Below are 14,858 nucleotides of genomic sequence, written 5' to 3'. Positions count from 1 at the left end.
GTCCCAAACTTATCGCCCTTAACTATAGGAGCAGGTGAGGGTGAGCACTTATGCATATTGAATTTTTTCAGTACTCTCTCAAAGTATGCCTTTTGAGATAGTCCTAACGTTCCTCTGGACCTATCTCGATGAATCTCGATGCCGAGGACATACGAGGCTTCACCAAGATCTTTCATATCAAAACTGGATGACAGAAAATTCTTGGTCTCATGCAGCATATCCTTATCGCTACATGCCAACAATATGTCATCAACGTATAGGACTAAAAATGTGAACCTACTGCCTTTAAACTTAACGTATATGCAGTTGTCCACAACATTTTCGGTGAAACCAAAAGTTTTGATAATTTTATCAAACTTGAGGTACCACTCTCTTGAAGCTTGCTTCAAGCCATAAATTGATTTCTTTAGACGACATGCTAAATGTTCCTTTCCTTCCACAACAAAGCCTTCTGGCTGAGCCATGTAAACATCTTCTTTTAAGTCACCATTTAGAAATGCCGTTTTAACATCCATTTGGTGTAGTTCTAGGTCGTAATGAGCTACTAATGCCATTATGATTCTGAAAGAATCCTTGGTTGACACAGGAGAGAAGGTTTGCTTATAATCAATGCCTTCTCTCTGTGTATACCCTTTTGCCACTAGCCTTGCCTTGAACCGTTCGACATTCCCTTTGGAATCATACTTGGTTTTGTAGACCCACTTGCAGCCTACTTTCTTAGCTCCATCGGGAACTTCTACTAAGTCCCATACGTCGTTTGAGCCCATAGATTTCAACTCGTCTTCCATGGCAACCAACCATTTGGACGAATTTTCGCTTTTAATGGCTTCCTTATATGAGGTTGGATCCTCCACCTTTCCCATATCATTCATGTCCTCCATCAAAAAAGTGATATAATCATCTGATATGGCTTTCTTCCTCTCACGCCGTGGTCTACCCATGGGCGGAGGTGGTGGTGGAACATCATCATTTTCATTATTTTCTCGGAGATCCTCATTTGTGTTTGGACTCTCATTATTAGTTTCTGGATCACCATTCGACTGAGAGACTGAACCGTGAGATTCAGGATCATCAGATGTCGCATTTCTTTGTATTGGAAAAACAATCTCTTGGATAGTTGGGGATGGTACACAAACCCGCTTCTCCTCAAGATCGATCTCCCTTAAATTTGTGACCTCATTATCCTCAAAAAATACCGCTTGTCTAGTCTCCACAAACTTGGTGGTGTGACTTGGACAATAAAAACGATATCCCTTTCCCCTATGAGGGTATCCAACGAAGAAACAGCTAACTGTTTTTGGATCCAGTTTCTTAAGTTGTGGATTGAAAACTTTAGCTTCGGCAGGGCAACCCCACACCCGTAAGTAATTCAAGCTTGGTTTCTTTCCCGCCCACATCTCGTAAGGTGTGTTCGGTGCTGACTTAGTTGGAGCAAGATTTAGTATGTGTGTAGCTGTCTTTAATGCCTCTATCCAAAGGCTTACTGGTAAACTAGAGTGACTAAGCATGCTTCGCACCATATCCATAAGGGTGCGGTTGCGGCGCTCGGCCACACCATTTTGTTGTGGTTCACCAGGCATTGAGTACTGAGCAATGATTCCATTTTCAGATAAGAACTTGGCAAAAGGTCCAGGAATCTGCCCATAAGGAGCATGCCTACCATAATACTCTCCCCCGCGATCAGACCGTACAACTTTGATTTTTGCGTTCAGTTGATTTTCAACCTCCGCTTTATAGACTTTGAATTTCTCCAAAGCTTCCGATCGGTCACGTATGGGATAAATATACCCATAGCGGGAAAAGTCATCTGTGAATGTAATGAACGAATCAAAATCATCTACAGACTTAACATTAAGGGGTCCACATATGTCGGTGTGAATTAATTCTAAAACCCTTGTGGCTCTAACTGCTCCTTTCTTAATTGTTTTTGCAAATTTTCCTTTAATGCAGTCGACACATTTGTCTGCATCTGAGAAGTCTAATGGGAGGAGTATTTCATTTTTAACTAAGTGTTCCATTCTCCCCCTCGAAATGTGGCCCAAACGACAATGCCACAATTTCGAAGAATTACTTACTCCTTTCCATTTCTTCTCAACATTAATTTCATCACTCACATGCATAACTGAATCATTATGAAGAGATAACATGTATAGTTGGCCTCGTCTAACACCGATGCCTACATTCTTATTACATTTGATCAAAGCAAATTGTTTCTTGCCAAAATGGCACTCATACATATCATCATCTAAACGAGAAACTGAAATCAAATTCCTACTTAAGGTAGGCACATAAATAACATTATTCAATCTAAGAGTGTGGCCAGTGTGTAGCTCCAACGTGAGAGATCCCACAGCTTCAACATCGGCCTCAACTCCGTTCGCAACCTTAAGCTTTCTTGTTCCTCCTCTTATGGTTTGGATCGTATCGAATCCCTGCATAGAGTTAGCAACGTGAGTGGTTGCCCCTGAATCAATCCACCATGACTTTATTGAAAAATCAACATAAAGTGATTCATCTACAAAAGTAATTTCATCAATACCTCTTTTGTTCATCCATTTTAGAAAGCCTGGGCAGTCCCTTTGATAGTGTCCCTCTTCTTTGCAGAAGTTACAAGCATTTTCTCCAGCAGTGGAGCTGCTAGGAGCAGAAGAAGAACCACCGGCTTCTTTACCCTTGAATGCCTTAGGGTTGAATGGCTTAGTGCCTTCTTTCTTGACTTGCCTTTTCTGAGGCTTAGGGAAACCTTGTCCGTCATGCTTTCTCTTGTTAGAGCCAACATGAAAGACATGGTCTTTCTTCTGCCTCATGATCCTTTCTTCCTCCTGGACGATCCTTGCGGTCATCTCAGAGAGTGGCCATTTTTCCTTTAGAGAGTTATAGTTGACCTTAAATTGTTCAAACTCTTCAGGAAGAGACTCAAGAATAATTATGACAAGAAGGGCTTCACTTAAAGAACACTCCAAAGCCTTAAGCTTGGTGAAAGCATTTACCACCCTCAATATGTGCTGCCTAACATTTCCGTCAATAGTGTATTTCTGAAGAAGTTTAGCAAAAAGCTCATGAGCATACACTTTGTCGGAGCCTTTAAATTGCTCCTCCATTTCAGTGAGGAAATCTTTAGCAGTATCTTTCTTAGGGAGTGCTTCAGAAATGTCCGGCGATATTGTCGCTTTCATGATGAGAAGCGCAATATGGTTGGACTTATTCCACTTTTCCATCTTAACATCATACTCCTTCTTGAGTTCTGCATACCCTGTGACACCTGCCACAGGTGCCACAGGTTTTTCTTCCCTCAAGGCATAGTCAAATTCATTACAACCCAAACATAATTCGACTTGGGACTTCCAACGAGGGAAGTTACTCCCCGTAAGTGGTTCGATCGTGTCGGACCGGAATGGAGCGGAAGCTGAAATCATCATAAAAGTTCATAAGTAAACTTGCATGATTATAAATTTACGTTGGTAAATAAACAAACATGCCAAGTATTTAATTTCAACTCCATGTCAAAACACCGTTGGGCAGAAAAAACATGGAATTAAAATATCATAGGGGATGACTCATAATAATAAAACAACGTTGGTCCGAATTAAAATTAGAGTCATTTCATTCTTAATTTAAACATCAACATAAAAGAAAATATCATTATTTTTATGTCTAAAAATTCATCATGCAAAACACATAATAAATCCTGAATAAAAAATCTCGTTGGTTCAATTTTACCCAGAATAATAATGTGTTCATTTTATTTTTAGGCATTTTCTGTTTTAAACAGTGCAAAACATGAAAGATATTAACTTACAGTGCACTGGAAAACACAGAAAAATACGACGGCCCAAAATACCCACAGTTATTCAATAGCCCAACCGAGCAGCGAAAAACCGTAATAAAAAACGCGCTGGGCTAAGGCAACCCAGGCTGAAGCCCATGGCCGAAAATGGCCCATTAATGCCCGCCGGCCCGAGTCGGCACTCCGCGTCGCTGTGAGCCGTCCGATCGAATTGGACGGCCGGCGCGGCTTGCGGCCGGAACAAAAATGCCGACCGGCCTAACCCTAGTCTCACTTTCTCCCCTGACCCCCCGCGTTTAGCGCTACAGAGAGCGGCGGCGACATTCAACGGCGGCTCGAGGCGCGCCGGCCATGGCGGCGCGGCGGCTGCGCTCGCCGGAGGAGCGTGCAGCAGGATGAATCCCGCGTGCTCCCCGTCGAACGTGGCCCCGGCGTCCGTGCTTCATGGCGCATCAAGGGAGGAGGGACGCCGGCCACCGCGACATGAGGGGCGACGGCGACGAGCTCGTCCATTCGAGTAGCGGCGGTGGCGGCTAGTAGACGTTCCGCGCGTCGCTCCGGTGGGAGGCGACGGCGTCGCGGCGTCTCCGCCCTCACACTACGGTGGATGCAGTGCGGGCCCCGAAGGGAAAGGCGGCTACGCGGCGCATTAGGTGAGGATTCTCCTCATTCTTCTCCAATTCGTGTACATAGTGCGTGATTTGTGGTGAAAACACTCCTAATTTCAGAATTAGGGTTCTTTCGAATTGGGGAAAAATTCTAGGGTTCTTGAACATGGGAGGGTTTGCTACTGTTGATCCCTCTGCCTTCTAATTTGTTTATCAAAAACCGGAATCAGTACTTAAACATGATTGATTCTAATTAACCGTGACATAACCATGAGCATTAATCTTTAACATGGGTTAATTAAAAGGAACTGACATTAACAGTAATGATCCGAAGCAAAATTAGTGTATCACATAATTATTTGCAGATGGCAATTGGCATGAACGTCAAACAGTAGCATGAGCATCAGGCTAAAACTTTAAATCTTGATCATAAAAAAACCCTAATCCTGACTTGATCTAAACTTGATGTTGATCTACAGATCAATAATATAGGGACCTAATGCAATCAGAATTGGCGACTGATACCAATGTTGGATTAATTATGCATCTATGAGATGCCATTAGCAGAATCTAATTGCACCTAGATCACCTCACAACATGAATAGAGAAGGGTTTAGGGTTTCTTTACATGTCACGGGAGTGGACATGATCGCCTGCTCGGTGCAGGCGTGATGCAGGGGTGATGTAGTCGAAGTAGATGTTCTCCTCGACGTCCTGATTCCTTCAGGACGCCACCGGGACTGGCCGGGGACGGCGGCGGCGGCTGGCTTTGGTCTTCCCGTCGCTGCAGCGCTCCCCCTGATCAGATGGGGTGAGAGATATCGGGAGGGGAGTGAAACCGTACGTGAATTGTGATCGCGCAGGTGGCCAGCTCTCTCCTGTATCCTTTTATATGGCGCTGGCGACAGGGGACCCAAAACCTGAGTTGGTTTTTGGGCGGCCCCGATCAGGGCGCATTAGTTCTGATCGAGGCTCACGTACGTTGGTACGTGGACTCTTCACTTATCGTTATCCCTTCTTTTCCTTTTTTTCGGTTAGACTAATAGATCTAATCTGGCTTGTTTAAGCCGTCAGATCAAAACCAACACCTCGCACTCAGCTCCTTCGGTGGATCAGGCATGGAACTATCCAATGTTTCAGGACTCTTTGCAACCACCTGTTCTAAATCAGTGCCATTCTTGTCGACATGCAGTAATGCATAGTTCATCGAGAAAGGTACGAGAAGGCCGTCTACAGACTTCTCCTCTCCATCAGAAATCGAAACCATTTGCACAATAATTTTTCCTATGAAGAAAAACCAGAATGAGCTGCCAAATAGGCATTCCAGCCCGAAGGCAATTGCCCTCATCGGCAAGAACCAACTCCAGAAGCCGATGTGGGAAAAACTCCCTGTCCACAGCTCCTTCACCGTCACCCTTGCTCCTATCATGTGGCAACCCACGTACCACAACAACCTCGCCATCTCTGCCCATCAACTGCTCGCAATTCCCCACCTCACACACCGCCTTCACATGTATCCTGGACACACCATGGCTACCCACCTGCGACGGTGTGGAGCTAACAATCTCAACCTCGCAGCCCTTGCAGACCAGTGGCTTCCCTTTCACATCGGCGATCTCCAACACTACCTCACCTCGCCGTCCACCTCCCCCACACCCAAATCCAACACCTCCCCAGACGAGCCCTGGCGGGGCAACCGCCGACCCCAACGTGACTGCATCTGCTGTCGTAAACCTCCACCCTAGGTCTGTCACCGCCCTCCGTATCCCCTCGCCGGTGGAACCAACGGCAACCCAGCACACCTGTATGCCCCTGGATTGAAGTCGGTCCCTCACTGGCTCGAAAACCCCACGAAACCTCTTTTCAGAGCCCGTGGCCTCCCCGAATTCCTCGAAATCAGAGACGGCCGTGAAGAGAACCGCCAAATTGGGCGGCCGGTCGAAGACGCGGCGGCGGCGGCCGTGTTGGGACTCGGCGTCCCAGGAGTAGTCGTGCTCGAGCTGGAGGAGCGACTTGGCGATGGAGGAGGAGGCAGTGACGCGGGGGTGCGGCGAGGCTGGGAGGGCGAGGCGGCGGAGCGGGGGGAGGGAGGCGAGGGTGGCCGGGGGGAGGTGGAAGGAAAGCGGGGTCGGGGCGGAGGGAAGGTGCTTGGGGAGGAGGGAGGAGGAGAGGATCGGGGAGAGGGAGGAGAAGAAGAGGCGCGCGGCGGAGAGCGAGGCGGGCGAGGGGGAGGCGGCGAGGAGGGAGGCCGCGGTTGGGAGGACGGCGGCGAGGTAGGAAGAGGAGGCAGCGGACTGGGCAGTGGGGGCGCTAGGGTTTGGAGAGGGGAGGAGGGGATTGAGGTCGACGAGGAGGACTACGCGGTGGGGCTCGCCGGCGATGGCCGTCATGGGTGGGGGGCGGCGGCGGAGGAGGAGGGGTGGGGAATTTGGTTGGAGCAGTAGATCTGTGTGAGGGCTTCAGATTTTCTTTCTTTTTCTAGTGTGGGCCTGTGGAGAGGGATTCTAAAATTTTGGCGGGAAAGCTGAGCGAGCCGGCGAACGTAGGCGGTGCCCCCGTAGTTATGGTGCAACCCTTTCACCGATGACCAGCGAACGTTTGCTCGGGAAGGAATGGTTTTTTTTTAACACAGTACAGATGCAAGCGTTTGTAGCTGGCCAAACTGGCCGGTCCGGCACGACATGGCCCATCCTAATCGTGTCTGGCACGGCCCGGCCCGCCGACGCATGATTATCATACGAGCCGTGCATTGAATTAAAAAGAAGAAGGTTGGAGGTTCCCTGCGAACGTATCCGGTGCAACCCTTACACCGGTGACCAGTGAACGTTTGCCCGGAAGGAATGGTATTTGTTAATGATGTTGATGACAATTTGTGTTAGGTTGAGCACGACAATTTTAGTTAGCCTTTTTTTAGAACAAAGCCTTAAGCAGAACCCGGCTTTGAATTAACAAAGTCATCAACCGGCAAGGATTACAACTTCAGGTTACAACCACACACACGAACTAAAGGAAAGGAAAAAAAGGAAAGGCAAAGATAAAAGGTCGTCGAGGAGCAGCTCACAATGAACATACAACAAACTAGCTAGAAGAAGGACATAGAACATGTAGCTTGGAGATGCCAGGGACCCCTTACACGCCGAAAACCAAGGCGAAAGCGTTAACCGGCTCAGGAGAGGGCAACCGACGACGATGCAAGGTACGCCGTTGCCAAAACACCTGGGCTTGAAGAAGACACATCCATCCAGATCCATCGTCAAAGAAGGCATATGCCTCCTCGCCTGGCTCGAAGGCGCCGCACCATCGAACGATGGACATGCTCACCCTAGAACCTGGATGTATGGCATCGAAGAAAACCACTGGGGCAGAACCAGGCATTCCAAACCTGCCGACGGCGACTCACCTAGAGCAGAGCAACGCCAAGTGCTAGAGTTATGGCTTGAAAGGGGGTGAGCAGTCAGAATGCACAAATGGGCAGTAACAATGGCCAACACCAAATCGGGAGCTTCGGCTCGCTCGACGAGCTGAAGTGCAACCACCGAAGGAGGGGAACCCTATCCCCTCCCGCCCTGGAAGACCCACAGGCACCGGAGGAACACATTGCAGCCCAACGAAGAGCACAAAAACGACTTGACCCCACACCAAGGGAGACATCGTCGCCGCTGGAGACACGCTGCCGCCACCGACACACTCCACCTCCACAAGGAAGCCCATAACCTATCTTTGCTCCCAAAACAACATTTCAAGAAGGTCACGACGCCATGGGCGTCGCCGTTGCCCAACAATGTTGAGAATTTCACCCGGGAGACAAATGGGAAGGGGGTAGGGGCAAGACCTGACCGGCGCGCACCAGGAAGGTGAGTGGTGCCCGCGCGCGTCGCCGCTAGCACGGCTGGCTAGGGTTTCCCCCGGTCTTGTATCCCCGTCACCCACTCCCACTCGAAGAAGACCGGAGCCCCCCGTTGAAGCAGGTCGGATCTGGGGGGGAGGAGCTCGCTGGAGAAGAAGGGCAGTGAAGGCGGCCAGATCTGACACAGCCGGAGCCGAAGTCGCCGTTGTGCGCAGGCCTGCATCCTCCGGGGATCTCGCCGCCCGCATGGCCGAGAAACGCCGACCTGCGCCCGCGCCACTTGGTGCCGAAGAGCCGGCGATGCCACACAGGTCGGGGCTGCCGCCCCGGATGCAAAGGTCCCCCGCGGGCGAGGGGGCGGCAAGGACCCCGCCGCCACCTTCATCAGCAGCGCGCCAAAGCTTGCCCGGTGGCAGCTGCCTCATGCGGCTGCGAGGGGAGGGAAACGGCGGGGCTAGGGTTTCGCCCCTCGGGTCGCCCAAGCGGGGCGACACGAGGGAGCGTAGCGAGCATGGCAACTCGACTGCAGTTCTACTTTTTGTTAGAAAATTGTCATGCTTGCGAACTAAGATTGCCATCTTTGCCATCCTCACAACAACTGAATTTTTCATCAAAACGTTCGCAATTGTCATCCCTCCCAATGAACACTTGCTGATTATGATTACTCAAAATTTACTTTACACGTTATCAAAATATTTGAAAATAATTTAAGACATACTAGACATAATATACATAATGACATGAAATTTGAATCTAGATATGAAACAATTGCTTGAGAAATAAAAACAACAAATCCAACATTGACTATGTTGGAGGCCCAGATTCGTGGTCTAACATTGATAACTACTATTCAAAATATGAGTTGACGATTTTGTTTCTCTAGATGTAGGTTGAATTTTAATCTAAGATTTTGCAACATGGCAAACATATATTGTATTAGAATTGTGTTTCATAATATGATTTGAGTATTTATAATCTCGGGCTGCATAGGATATGTTTTCAAGATGGTTTTTCAGAAATTGGGCGGGCTATGTAATCTGATAGTGGATCCCTTATCGCCATCAGGGGATAAAACACCCCCTCGGCTTAGTGGGATACCTAATGGGGGTGTTGGCCATAGCGACGTGGTGGCAAGAAAAAAAGAGGAGACAATTCTAATACAATAACAATTCGCTATGTAGCACTGAGTGTTTTTTTGTTGTTAGAATTGAATTTCTACATAACAATTCTATGTTCCATGTTCCTTCGGTGTCTCACTTTTTCCCATTCTTGTCGCCCTCCCTCTTCTCTCCCCTCAACGAGCTCGTAGTCTTTCTCTTTGTTGTCATTTACACTAGGATCAACCGCCATTACTAACAAGGTTGGCATGATGATAGTGCACGGGGAAGGGCGATGCGGCGAGGGACCACTGTTGGGAAGAGAAGGTGATCAATGTGTGTTTGTCCGATGTTCCTCAAATGGCGGGCAAATATTTGGACAATGAAGGAAACATACATTAGATCTCTTGACTCGTTGGATTCTAAAATACACAGGATTAGAATGCCATGCCCATTCAATTACTTTAGGATTTTGGTATGTTTGTTTACATCACAAAAGGATATTTTTCAAGAGGTGTGAACTGATGTTGAATTTCTTATGAAATGTAGTGCGGATGTTCTTTAGGGGAAAAAAACTTAGGGTCTTTTTGATTATCAGGATTGTAAAAGTGCAGGAATAGGAATATGATGCCCATTCAAATCCTACACGATTTGAGTTTGTTTAATTGTATCACAAAAAAAAGAATTTTTCTAAAAGGTTTGAGTAGATGCTAGATTTCCTATGAAATGTCGTACAAATGATTCATTAGGAAAATTCTTATAGGATTCAATCCTACGCAACCAAAGGATCGACATAAGAAAATTTTCTAAGGATTATAATACTTCAAAATTCTTATAAAATTTCTTTGTTTCAAAGAGTCCCTAAAGGATTCAATCCTATGAATCAAAATATATAGGAAAAAAATTCTAAGGTTTTCAATTCTCCAAACGAGAGCATTCCAATCAATAACCTATAATGGGGAAACAGACGTTCCATATTTTAGGTGTTCTGTTTACTGTCCCCATGATTATTGAACCCAAAAGGCTTTATCCTATTCATAGTTTCAAATGGATTATCTTAGCCATGATTAGGGATACAAATCGGTGATACTTAGGATACCCTCAAACTCTCTCTAGTTCAATGAAATAAACTAAGTTTTGAAATAGATTTTAAAAATTATATTACTTTTAGAAATGTACTACTTCGTTTGACTGAATGAAAAAGGGCACCTAAGGGTACACCCCTGGCAACGATGACATCCCCTACTAGTGCTATCTGTGTGATGTGTCAGTCAACACTTCTTCTTAATCAGATATATGAAAATCGAAGAGGCCAATTTCATCAAGGTAACAAATTACGTTGTACACGTAAATGGCATCACTACACACATCAATGCCTTATTAAGAGAAATCGCCCAATGACTGCGTAGTTCATCTTATTATGCTTGCCTGGCGCAATTAAGTCTCGAGTCATCGGTGACAAAGGGCTTTTCCCCCTGACAAAAGAGTGAGCCTGTGTAAATTACTGGTGAATCATAAAAATGATTTCTCGAAGATCATCATCAAGAGGAGCCGAGCAGCAACTGTGCAGCGTTCTGTTTACAAGAATTGTTCATGCAGCTACCTGCCCAATAAGGCTTTGACGGATCTGAAAAAGGTACATGTGCCACACAAACGTTAACAGATCGTGATAGCAAGGAGAGAAGACATATCGCTAATTACGCAGTCATATAATATGCTCAACAGAAAGGCAGACGACCATGATCAAGTGGGGAACATGACAATGGGCCCAACAAGAGCCTTTCTTTCTTTCAGAAAACAGCATACAGTAAAGGATCAAAGGTATATTTGTGTTGGATAACTGCAGGGCTGGAACATGGAAACTGTAAGTTGCATATGTTCACCAACAAGATAGTTTTACTATCCCACACAAAAAAAAGGCTTTACTACCAACCACAGGCACATCAAATACACTAAAATGCTAAACTTATCTGCATGATTTCCCATTGTGTACATTCAACAGGATCACTTAAGAAATGACAAGGCCAAATAAAAAGGAACACAGTACATACCTCTGGCAGCTTCTTTCTGAAAACCACTTCTAGTCTAGCATCCAACGTGTTCTCAAAGACGATTTTTCCATCTTGAGAAGCCATTACAACTCCACCAGAGCTAAAGTAAAAGGTACAAGAGTAAGCTTTAGACATTCAGATCTACACTATTATTCAATGAGCATGAGGATTTGTGGCTTATTACCCACAGAAGATTGCTAGTATTACCAGGACAGGTCATGTTCCTTGTAATGACTGGGAGCAGGCTGCAGATAGACATGGCGGTCTACCATGATTTCAGGCGGATATACATTTTCCTTTTCCGCATACTCATTCCTCGCAGATTCCAAGACCGACTCAACAAGCTCAAGATCCTCCTTCCTGCAGCGGAGAATGACCGCCGACTCTTTCAGACGCAGCAAGCTCTGGTCAGGTAACTTTATGCGTTAGATAATACTCAAGCACCAATTACATTCAATTTTCAGATTATGAAAGAATCATGGAAATGGAGGCTATTAAAAAAAGGCAGGTCCAAGTCAATGATTCCAGAACAACAGCAACGAGTACTTTGCATGCAACTATTGCCTACTTATGCTATAAAGTTCGTAAAATCAAAGAATATATATAAATTTTGAAAACTAGCACATACAAAAAGTTGAAAACACAGTAGAGTATTACGATTAGAAATCCATTCTAACAAGTAGAATGTTACTCTTCAGGGAGACAGAGAACACTTTTTTTTTTTGAAAAAAAAGTTTCACATCAAGTGCTGCGATTTTGGCTGACTAAATTCCAGAACAACCGACTCAAATTCATTACCACCCCAGGGTGACCAGGGATTGGCTTGAAAATGGTAGATGCGGCACTAAGGGAACCGGTTAGTTACTGAAATTCCGTGTGTCTCATTTTGAGGGCAGCCATTTGTACATGCCTAACAGGGGATGCATTCACAACCCATATGGAGATGTGTGTTGATTCAAATGAGCTATTACTTGCAATGGCTGCAACAATATTTATGCTTAATATTCACGTTACAGAAAATGATGCAAATTCCACTATGCTGACCTGAACAATGAGTATCCTGAGAAGTTTCTTGTAAGATTGATGGTCTCGGCTTTGGTACAGTAGCTCTTTCCGTGCTGAATCCATCATGGACTTTACTAAATCATCTTGAGCTTGAAGAACTTCAATTCGGGAAGCATTGAGCTGCATTGAGTATTCACTGCATAATGTAACACACAATCAACTTCAGAGAGTTATTCTTCTGTTCTGTTTTCAACTTTTCATTATATCCACATGAGCAGGCCATGTGCCAAAAAGGTGAAAAATTATATAATATCAATGACTTATGAGGAGCAAGTATTTGCCAGTGTGCAATTTGTAAAATAAAATAAAATAAACAGCACAGTCACCAGTCGGGAATGAGAACTTTTACATTTTCTTCTTGATATCAACTTGTTTCTCTTTCTTTTCATAGTCCTGCCTGATCTTCTTCTTTTCAGCTTCCACCAGTTGTAGTTTCTCGATTTGGAATTCCTGAGAAATTATCATTCATCAGTTCCAAGTTTCAAAAAGGCATCACACAAATCATGACAACACTAAAATATGCTAATTATCCAGAAGAACGGATAACTCAATGAAGGAAACAGAGTAATTCACGGGAACATAGGTATATCTGAATTTCTAGCTTTTCACTTTTCTGAATTTGCATTGTATCTTAGGCTCTTAGCACGCGCTTTTGTAATAGAGCTTGCTATTAAACGCAAGACAAACAACTCCAGCAAGCACTCGGGTAAGCCATGGAGCCCCAACACAGACCCCTACGATGACGCCACTGCCCGATCCACGCCCCAGTCCGCTCCAGTGCGCGACCCCAGCAGCAATGCAACAGATCCAACCCTCCGCGACGCGGATCTCGCCGATCGCAGCCGAGATCCGAAACAATCCAGACATCTAGAAAAGATGCGCAATATAAGGGAAAACCATAGTTACCTCGGCGGCGGCGGCCTCGATCTCGAATGCCTTCTCAACGGCTTCCAAGCGGATGAAGTCCGTCATCTGCTTGAGCTGCTGCGCCACATTCCCTTCGTCCATCTTCGCGTTTGGAGAGAGAAGTACACTGATCCCTTGTTCGCCGGTGATCGCCGGGGTCGGTGACAGGGAGGCGACGACGGGTTTTGAGTTGTCGATGCGGGTGGCGTTGTGGAGAGGGGATTCGTTTTCCTTCTTTGACGTGGAGGTGATTCGTTTTCAGTTGTTTATACGGAAGACGTGGCCGCTGGGGCTGGGGTCCGAAGAGGAGAGGTTTTGCACGCACGCAGGTGTTCGTGTCTGTGTGGACATTAGAGCATCTACACGCGGACTTGGGAAATCCGCTCCGTCAAACATTCACGGACGTGTCCAGTTCGTCTGCGTGATAGTGATTGATCAATACTGATTATTTTTTTAGCGAGACATCATGGGATTGGTCTGGTATCGGAGGTCATTAATAAGTAGAAGGTGCCCATGTGTGCACTCTGAACCTTGCTGAGTAGTTTGGTTTCTGTTTGTTGGATAATAAAGTTGTTTTCTTGTATGGGATAATTACTATCATGTCATGTTTTTTTTGTGTTCTCTTAGTTTGGAAGAGGAATGCTGTTGGCACACTTCTAAATCTGATTGTAGACTGACTATATTCTGTATGCCTTCATCGTTAGAGAATAACTGAAAACCGATTTGGTCCTCATTGCAGCACTGGCTAGTGGATTTTTAATCATGTTGGCTAAGTCCTTTTCTTGTTTGGACCCTGAAATAAGGGTACCTGCTAAGGTGGTAGATTTCTGTCAGTAGTCTGAAGTGCTATCTTCATCGTTGGTGATCCCATGCCCGCTCCTCCACACCGTTTTCTCTAATCTATTGCTTTGTTGTGCCCCTGGGATGGTGATTCTTTCTAATGGTCTGGCCAAGTCTTAGATCTAAATGATTTTGCTAGTTGGCTCTAGAGATAGTAATATTTCTGTTTTAGTAACAAATGGACTATGGTTAGCATTATTTATCAATTTGCAACAGTTTTCCTAGTTTCTATTAATAGGAGCCAAAACAGGAGAGAACCATTATGTCCTGTGTATAGCTTTCATCTGTTACGCTGTGTTCGGAACAAAGGGAAGAAAAACACAGGATTTGGCTAAAACAAAGGAAATGAAAAGGAACGGAGATGCATAACATAGGAAAGGGAAAAATTGTATAGATGCGCAGAGCTGACGTTCTGAACGTAGGGAAAGAAACCAAGGAAAATCAGTTCACATGGGCCCCTCTATGATTTTTAAAAGGTTATAAAAATTCAAGTCCTGCCTTGTGTATGTGGGTCCTGACATGTACACATCAACCCAACATGGGCCCCAATGGGTGCATGGCTCAGCAGCTTTTCATTGCGCTGCCTCGGGCCCGTGCGAAACAAGAGCTTTCGGTGGATGTTTATTTTCTTGTGAAAACGCAGGCAGGAGAACCTTT

General features: G+C 45.7%; 2 protein-coding genes and 1 pseudogene across 2 annotated transcripts; all 3 read right to left on the bottom strand.

Moving 5' to 3' along the window:
• Window positions 1-6,831, bottom strand: part of LOC123148526 (uncharacterized) — a 33,648-nt pseudogene extending 26,817 nt beyond the window's left edge.
• On the bottom strand, window positions 2,134-5,150 carry LOC123148527 (uncharacterized). The gene is made up of 3 exons (XM_044567962.1): window positions 5,024-5,150; window positions 2,540-3,406; window positions 2,134-2,432 (listed from the first exon to the last, which is right to left on the bottom strand). The coding sequence occupies exons 1-3, from the start codon at window positions 5,040-5,042 to the stop codon at window positions 2,386-2,388; spliced, it is 933 nt and encodes a 310-aa protein (XP_044423897.1). The 5' UTR covers window positions 5,043-5,150; the 3' UTR covers window positions 2,134-2,385.
• A 3,773-nt stretch (window positions 6,832-10,604) lies between the features above and the next one.
• Window positions 10,605-13,658, bottom strand: LOC123148528 (V-type proton ATPase subunit E). The gene is made up of 6 exons (XM_044567963.1): window positions 13,362-13,658; window positions 12,805-12,905; window positions 12,435-12,591; window positions 11,598-11,794; window positions 11,391-11,490; window positions 10,605-10,966 (listed from the first exon to the last, which is right to left on the bottom strand). The coding sequence occupies exons 1-6, from the start codon at window positions 13,461-13,463 to the stop codon at window positions 10,931-10,933; spliced, it is 693 nt and encodes a 230-aa protein (XP_044423898.1). The 5' UTR covers window positions 13,464-13,658; the 3' UTR covers window positions 10,605-10,930.
• Window positions 13,659-14,858: the final 1,200 nt, after the last annotated feature.

The sequence above is a fragment of the Triticum aestivum genome, chromosome 7A (genome assembly GCF_018294505.1).
Source record: "Triticum aestivum cultivar Chinese Spring chromosome 7A, IWGSC CS RefSeq v2.1, whole genome shotgun sequence".
Lineage (NCBI taxonomy): Eukaryota > Viridiplantae > Streptophyta > Magnoliopsida > Poales > Poaceae > Triticum > Triticum aestivum.
Note: the sequence above shows the minus strand (reverse complement) of the source record. Positions and strands in the feature narration are given on the sequence as shown.